Genomic DNA, 8562 nt, shown 5'->3' with positions numbered 1-8562 from the left:
TAAATTTAAAAAATACATACCTCGTTATTCAGTTTTTAGACTACAACAGATAACTTTAGAACGAATAGATTCGGAATCAGGCAAAAGCAATTAAGGCTAGGTAAAAAGCTAGGGGATCCTCGGTTCACACACTTCTGGATGACAATATGAGCCATTTTACACAGGAAAAAGTAGATCGAAGATATCACCCTGAATAAGTTGTTCTAATAAGATTTTCACTAAGTAGGTGACGATCATAATGACTTAAACTTGAGGCCTCAATTATGTTACATAAGTGACAAATAATCATGCTTATTGATAGCTAATTCACTCTTTTGAACCATTACGACATTGAAAACCCTATCATTGAGACAAGGCACTTAATTTTTCGCATATTACAAAATTGAAACAGATATTTCAGAAATAGACTTCTAGCCAAATATGATCGCTAGCTATGGAGTTCCTCGTCAACATTGAAGACCCCGTTGACCTCATTCTAATCTTAAAGAATAATTTATCGGAGTTCAATTATGTTCCCTTATTGGAAAATCTTAACGCAACATCTTAGTAAAATGCTAGTCTACCAAAAAGAACAGAAACAAAATTTACAAGCATAACACATTTATTTAGATCTTAAATTACAAAACAAATGAAGTTCAAATTGCAAGCAGCATAAAAATTTTACAAAATTGCACCTTTTACAAAAGTGTACCTAGCAATTTAAAACAATATCAGACTAAATGAAATATCAATAAATTTTCAACCACTTCAAATTTCATGGAAAAACTTGAAATAGCAAACACATTTACAGCAGTATTTCAACATACTCATGATCAATATACCAGCTTTGGCTGTTCTAGTTTATACACTTGCACATTTTAAAAGAATAATATTCAAACTTCTAAAAGACCAAGACTTTTACTCTTTTTTTTAAAAAAATAATTCCATTAAATTGCATATTACACCTTTAAATTGCATAACAAGAATTAGTTAACAAGAATTAGCTATAGTCAACATGACAACAATGTACAAAATTGACAAGATCGTAAAGAAGTTGAACAAGCGTTAAACAATAGAAATTTCTTTGTTTATTACTATTGTATAAATTTCTCTAGTCCTTAGAGATTTACTTTAAATACATATGAGAAATGACGTGATCTAAACACATAAAGCTTTTAGCCTTCCTGGAGGACTTTGTTTAAACTAACCCGCATTTGCGTTACATGAGAGGAAAACCAGGAAAACCACCCACGGTTAGCTAGACGGTATGAAATTCTAACTCGCGATCCGTCTACCACTGAGGATATTTTAAGCTAGCACTTTGGTTTGTGCAAGCCTCGTATCAACCAGCCATCGATGGGATTTGAAATCGAGTCATCTGATTGGGAGGCAAGTGCCCTATTGCGTAGTCACAGAAAGTTTACAGAACTTCGTCGACAACACATAATCTGGAGACTTAACATTCAGTGCGACTTTGAAATGCTTCGAAGAGCAGAGGAAAATAAAGTTAATCGTCTCACCCACTAGTTTAGCAAAAAAGTAATTGACACGTTCTTTTGTGCTGGTAACATTTTTCCATCCATTCACTCGTTCCCACTTCAAATCATTAGATTCTTTCTCGAAACCCTTCATCCTGTGTGGTCATAGCATCTCAAAACTTGCACATCAGCCACAAATCAGGAATACAGACAATCCTGAAAAATACAAAAGACAAAAACAGTACCTTGGCACAAAAGAGTATAAATTAAGCAACCTAATCCAATGAAGTAGAAAAAAATATTTACAGACCAATATTTTAAATAAATTATGTCATTGAACAATATGAAGGATATACCTTCTGTAATACGTTTATACTATCATAGCCCAGTAGGTTAATACAAATATAATTTAGAGTTACATATCATAGATTCGAGTTCGTACAGTTACAAAAGTTCAAACATTTGCTTTTCATATATTAAAGGCTTCCAAATATTGGTGCAAAGACTTAATTGTTTATCGGCAAGTTCAAATATCTAAATATATAATTTGAAATAAATTCAGCGAGAAAGAAAAGAGATCAGCTGGTATATCAATAATGAATTTAAAAGAAGGCAAATTAAAAAATTTTAACTATGAGATGAGTACTTTTAATAAAATCCAATCACAAAATCAATATAGTTTACTAAGTCAATATTGATAACTAAGAGGTAAATAAACACACCGAAACCTTACTTCATTAATTCAAATTGGAAAAGCGCACAAGGCAGCTGAAACCAAATTTGTATTGTATAAAATTGAAATAAGACCAAAAAAATCTTAATTAAAAATAAAATATAAATGTGTGTTTGCAAAACAGTACATCAGGGGGACACACTGCCTGCAAACACACAGGAGCCTTTCTGCTGTTAGTGGATTTAACTCAAACTGTTACTGTTAGTTTTGGTTAAATTTTAGTTTGGTTAGTTTTGGTTAACAAAACTGTTAGTTTTGGTTAAATCCACTAACAGAAAGGCTCCTGTGTGTTTGCAAGCAGTCTGTCCCCTGATGAAGTACTGTTCTGCCAACACACAATTCTATTTTCATTTGTAATTATTAAGAATTTGTCTTATTTCTACTTTTAATAATATTAATATTCATGCGCGATTTGGAATTCTAATCCAAAATTCAGTTTTATTTCCAACCGTTTGTACGAACGTATCGTAGAATATAATTCGCCTTAAATTTAGAATTTCATATTTTCCCCACAAATTAGGATTTCTATGAAATAAATATTTTAAAACAGATTTAAGTAAAAAGCTTCAAGAAATTAGATGCAGATGTTTTAATTTTATTATTCCGAATGAACGTTGAAAGTTTTATCCCCTATAAGTAACTTTTACAGACACCTTTAAAATAAACAAATTAAATAAAACTAACGTAACGCAAAACTCGTTATAACAATGAGCAGTAGAATTTTTATCATTTTAAGCAAATTAAGCCTAGATATGAAAAACTAAAATATTTATTAAATACTTGAAATTTAACGAAATTTGAAAGTTCATTAAAGTTTTAAATGACGTTTATTTTAAAATTGAATGGTGCATTTAAAGTTTTTTTTTAAAGATTATGTACAACTTCAGAAATTAAATCATTTTGAAAAGAGGTTTTCAAAACTCTGGATCCAAAGTGAAGTTGGCCCCTTTTCAAAATAATTAAACTCTGCAGAATCCCTATAGAATTAGTTTTTGAAAACCTGATGTAAGAAAGAATGCAAACATTTCTTATATTAATGCAAATTTATCCGTATCAAATAGTCAGAAATTTAATAACTTCTACAAATGATAGACGGGGGTTAACTAATTTTCTAGGGAAAAAATTCACGCATTTGTTTGCTTGTTTTTTAAAATTATTCCTAAACGGTACAATTTCGTATTGTGCAAACACTACTTAAAAAACGTTGATCTTAATTCTTCTCACAGCTACCGAAGCTTTCACCGTTACAGTTATAAACAATTGTCATTCTTGCATTTAAAAATATTGACTCTTAAAGCATAGAGGCCCTGGCGTTGACAAATTTCGTAAAATTTAATATTGCGTTTAATAGCGTTATTCTTTTCAAAATTCTCCATTATATTGCATTCCTTTAACAAGAATTAGTTCCAGTCAGTATGACAACAATGTACATAATTGATAAGACCGTAAAGAGGTTGGACTAGCGTAAAAGAACAAAGTCATTTCTGAGTTTCACTAATATCTCTAAACTTATAAAATAATTCTCTAAGAATTTGAGAACTTTATAGTTACATATGAGAAATAACGTGAATAGTTTAAAACTAGCCTTCCTGGAGGACTTTGTTTAAACTAACCCGCATTTGCGTTACACGAGAGGGAAACCAGGAAAACCACCCACGGTGAGCTAGACGGTATGGGTCGCGATCAGTCAACCACTGAAGATATTTTATGTCAGCACTGTGGTCAGTGCAAGCCTCGTATCGACCAGCCATGGATGGGATTTAAAATTGAGTCATCTCATTGGGAGGCAAGTTTCGTATTCCAGTGTTAATAGCAAGTGTCTCATTTCCAGAAAATTTACGAAACTTCATCGACAACACATAATCTGGAGACTTCACATTCAGTGCGACTTTCATTCGAGTTTTAAAAATAGCTTCCTCGTCTCACCCACTAGCTTAGCAAAAAAGTAATTGACACGTACTTTGTGCTGGTAACATTTTTCCATCCATTCACTCGTTTCCACTTCAAATCATTCGATTCTTTCTCGAAACCCTTCATCCTGTGTGGTCACAGCACCTCAACACTTGCACATCAGCCACCAATCAAGAATACAGACAATCCTGAAAAATACAAAAGACAAAAACAGTACCTTGGCACAAAACAGGATAAATTAAACACTCTAATCCAATAAGGGAGAGAAAGAAACAAATATTTAAGAACAAACATTAGTAAGTTTTTGAACAATATGAAGAGTATACCTGCTGTAATACATTTGTACTTCCAAACATCAATGAAAATTTAATTTAGAGTTACTCATCATAGATTAGAGATCGTACAGTTGCAAATGTTCAAACATTTTATTTTTCACATACTAAAATCTTCAAAATAAATATATATATATTAGTGGCAAGATTTATTTGAACTTTCAAGCAACATTCTAGAGAGTAGAGTCGTAATAGCCTTGTGGTGTATATCTAACACAACAAAAATATAATTCCAAAACACTAGTATGTAAGAAGTGTTAACTCAATTCTATTGTGAGATATCATTTCATAGATGAATGTTTACATTGTCTATAACTTCTCTCCGCATTGCCTAATGCTTTACTAAAACAAAACATTTAATTAAAGATACTTAAAGATACTTAATTGAATATTTCATTTTAAAAATGTATTGAACGTTAAGTGTTTGAACTTTATACCTGATTTAGGTACTTTCGATGTTTACAGTATTCAAGATACTTAGTATTTTTCCCGCTTTACAATAAAATATCTATGCTGGAATTGTTTATTTTAAATTTCTACATTGTCACTCCCATTTGAATGTTTGTCAAATACAGAAGAGTTATTCAATTAAATTTTGATTGATGAAACGAATAGGAAAGAAGAACAAATATTTAATGACAACTGGTTTTTCAATTTGTTTAGGGTCATTTTAAAAGATACGGATATAATTTCATAAAATCTACTGTAATTAAAAGATCATACAGACTATTAAGAAATACATACAGTTAAAAGCTGGAAATTTTTCATTTCTATGAGTAATATCATTACAAGCAAATGACTTAACATATTAAAAATGAAAGTTAGAAATATCTTATTAATTTAAAAATATAGAGTGCTTTCCTAGTTTAAGTAGTGTTTAAACCAAAATTAGCTTATGCCTGTTTACTTATTTTCTTTTTCTCACAGAACTGAACGATTTTGATGACTAAATGGCTATAGGTTAATGGTTATGGGTTAACATCAAAAAGTAAAATTTTATAAATTTGTTATATGCCAACAAGAATTTTATCCCTTTTATTTGACCAAAATGTATTTTTAAAAACTCCGTTAAAGTAGTGAGAACTATTTATGTCGATTCTAGGCAAACTAAAACTTTTCATTAAAACAAATAATTTAACTTTTCAGCGAAAATTAAGAGCTTTAGTTTCACCTTGAATAGTTAATAAAATTTGGCTCTACAGTTCTTTGTAGACTACTATTTAAGAACCGTTCATTTAGATTCTACTCTTCTGGCCAGGGCATTAGATTCTTGTAAATCCTCGGTACAATGTACCAATCTTAATTTCAGCCTGCTTCTTATTAGAGTCAATATCGGCATCAAAATTTTGAATGTTAAGGACTATCGGCAAATGTCTCCAGAAAATTTTATGCAGAATGTACAGCTCATTTTAGGTGTTTCCTTGTACCATTTATATACATTACACTTAGACTTCTGAAAACTATTCCGACAAATAGCTATTATATTGTCAAGCAATTTTAACATTGCTCGGTTTTCTGAACCCTATGTGAAAGCAGGTTAATAAAATTTTCAAATATTCTTCGCAAGTATTTCATTCTGATATTAAACCAGATTTTCAAATTGAAATTTTGGTATCAAAATTGTTATTTGTAGATGACAGAGTTCAAGCCTTTTAAAGCTAATCATAAAAACCAAATTAAAGTTTAACTCAAACTTTAAACGGCGCCCGTTAAAATTTTCATAATTGTCCCATTTTATTCCTTAACGAATCTTACTTAGAAGTAATGTTTTTCTATATCTGGAAAATATCGTAGATGAAATTAGATAATTCAGAGCACTATGAACGTCAGTACTCTACAATGCTAGTAAAGTGCTGGGTGGCTTTTCAGGGCACGGACCTGCAACCTTTTGTTACAGTCCAGGACCTTACTCTTGACCACCTCAGCCTTTTAAAAGTTAATTTAACGAGAGCGAGAAAAACTTAGTAGCTAATTTAACAGTTAGATTTCGCTGTAAGCGCAAGGGTACTTCAGAGACTTCAGGTCACGGAAATGCGATTTACCATCACAATCCAGGTCCACCCAGTTCTTATGACACCCCTGCCCTTACTGCACCGTAGTCCGAAAAACGAAAAATTCCCAAACGGTTGGACGAGTGAAGTTCGAAGAGGTAGTAGAACGGCCGTGTACCACTACCAATTCGGATTTCACACACGTTCAGTGCCGTCTATTGGAATTTTTCGTTTCATAATACGTTTTTGTAACACAATGACATTTGCCTGACATATATTTTTCTTTTCGTGAATATCTAACGAAAGACCAAAAACTCTTTGTAGACGTTCATAGTGCTCAACATCCTCTATGATTACGAAATTAAATGAGAGCTTTCTGCTAATTTAGTTATTAATGAGCCCTTCTATTATTTAACACAAAGATATAGGCAAAATCTGCCAACTGTTTAGAGCCAGCGTGACTAAGAATTTTTCCCGTGAAACAAAAATAGAAATAAAACGACGCGTTGTTTCTTATTGTTGTCTTAATGAATTTAGAAGTTTTATGCAATCAAAGTCAGTACAAAGAAGCAATAAAAGAGGCCTGTGCTCACATTTGTCTCACAAACCCGAACTATGTCACAATCGCATGAAAATATCTCCGAGAGAAAAAATGAGAAGCATTTTGTGTGCTACGAATAAACTAACTGGAGACAGGAAAACAATGAGCTGTACAGAGAAGCAAAAATTTGAGAAAGAGACTGCATTGAAGTAAACGACAACAAATTTGATTGACAAATCTACTGACCTATCTTTCCTACTAACCGGACTCACATTTTAAACAAACTAGAACCAGAGGCAGATTCAATTTGACTGCATGAATGGAGGTTTTGAAACAGCAAAAGTGAACATCTGGGGGGACATGCTGGATAAGAAGAGAAAAGATTCTAAATGCCTCGACTCTCGAAGGGCTGCTGAGTCATTAAACAATAAATGCCGCCGAATTTCACTTAATATGTCACCCTTCAAAGAGAAGACTAGATACCCAAGTATAGCATTGAAAAGTGTATATTAGTGGTCATTTAGAAGTCAGAAACTGAAATTAGTAAAGTGAGTTTAAACATGTTGTAGAGTTGATTTAAATAAAAATGGACTATACTAGGCTCAAAATTGCAGAAATAAAATATCAACTTTGCAAGATTTTAAACAAGGTTAATTATTAGATCGCTCTGTTGATGGAGAATAGAAATAACATTCAAGTCTAGACTATCAGATTGTTATGTAAGAAAACTAAATTAAATATTCTAAACTTATCTTAAGCAATGAATCGAATAAAATTTCATATTCATGTGAATTTCAAAATATAGTAAAATAGACAAGTTTGATATTACTTGTTGCTTCAAACGCGAATGATATTTCTAACTTTATTTAAAATAATTTAACTAAGTAATTGTTTTACTTACGACACATTCATACTTATTAGAAAAATAAATTTGTTAATATTTGCTTAATAAGTGGTATAATTAACATTGGTAGTTGGATGTACAATACCCAATACAAATTTTGATGAATTAGTATTAAATTTTTAAATGACACACCTGCTTCATTTAAGGTAATTAAAAGATGCTTTAATAGACAGATTAATTCTTTCCGTCTGCTCCATTACATTTAGGATTTTTGGGAGTAGTAAGGGCCAAATGAATACCAAGAGCTTTATTTACACAATGAAAAACTTCAAAATTGAACTGCGTTCCCAAATGTGATAACACCATAGCAGGTCTACCATTATTAGCAATATAATCAATTAAATGTTGAGAAACAGCCTCAGCCGTTAAGCTGTTCAACGGGAATAATTTTACAATTTGAGAGAAGTGATCTAAAATAGTGAATACATATCCACAGTTTTTGATGGAGCCAACAATATCAAATGATATAAACTCATTGAGTACCTTAGGAATAGGTAAAGATTTAAAAGGAGGCTGGGGTATACCATAATTTTTGGTACGTAGACATACATCACAAGAAAGAACAAAATATTTAGTGTCTGTATCCATGTTTTCCTGAAATATTTGTCTCATAGATCTTTTTTCAGACCATGATGAGTAATGTGAGCAATCTTTAGTACCTTGGCTTCTAAACTTTGAGGTACCACAATACAT

The 8562-nt window shown here is 31.6% G+C and overlaps 1 protein-coding gene and 1 long non-coding RNA gene across 2 annotated transcripts; both read right to left on the bottom strand.

Annotated features, from left to right (window-relative positions):
• Nucleotides 1–583: 583 nt before the first annotated feature.
• Nucleotides 584–6334, bottom strand: LOC147816829 (uncharacterized). The gene is made up of 2 exons (XR_015429154.1): nucleotides 4151–6334; nucleotides 584–1673 (listed from the first exon to the last, which is right to left on the bottom strand). It is a non-coding gene; the product is annotated as an uncharacterized LOC147816829 (long non-coding RNA).
• A 1709-nt stretch (nucleotides 6335–8043) lies between these two features.
• Nucleotides 8044–8562, bottom strand: LOC147816828 (uncharacterized). Its single transcript, XM_087157400.1, has one exon. It carries the CDS (start codon nucleotides 8560–8562, stop codon nucleotides 8044–8046), a length of 519 nt encoding a protein of 172 aa, XP_087013526.1.

The sequence above is a fragment of the Parasteatoda tepidariorum genome, chromosome 1, assembly GCF_982258835.1.
Source record: "Parasteatoda tepidariorum strain Cologne lab strain chromosome 1, Ptep-v5.0, whole genome shotgun sequence".
Lineage (NCBI taxonomy): Eukaryota > Metazoa > Arthropoda > Arachnida > Araneae > Theridiidae > Parasteatoda > Parasteatoda tepidariorum.
The sequence above is the reverse complement of the archived record's forward strand: the minus strand, read 5'-3'. Positions and strand labels throughout refer to the sequence as shown.

What these genes read in the sequence shown, in the direction of transcription:
- LOC147816828 (XM_087157400.1), bottom strand. Translation starts at nt 8,562, where the DNA reads ATGTATTGTGGTACCTCAAAGTTTAGAAGCCAAGGTACTAAAGATTGC.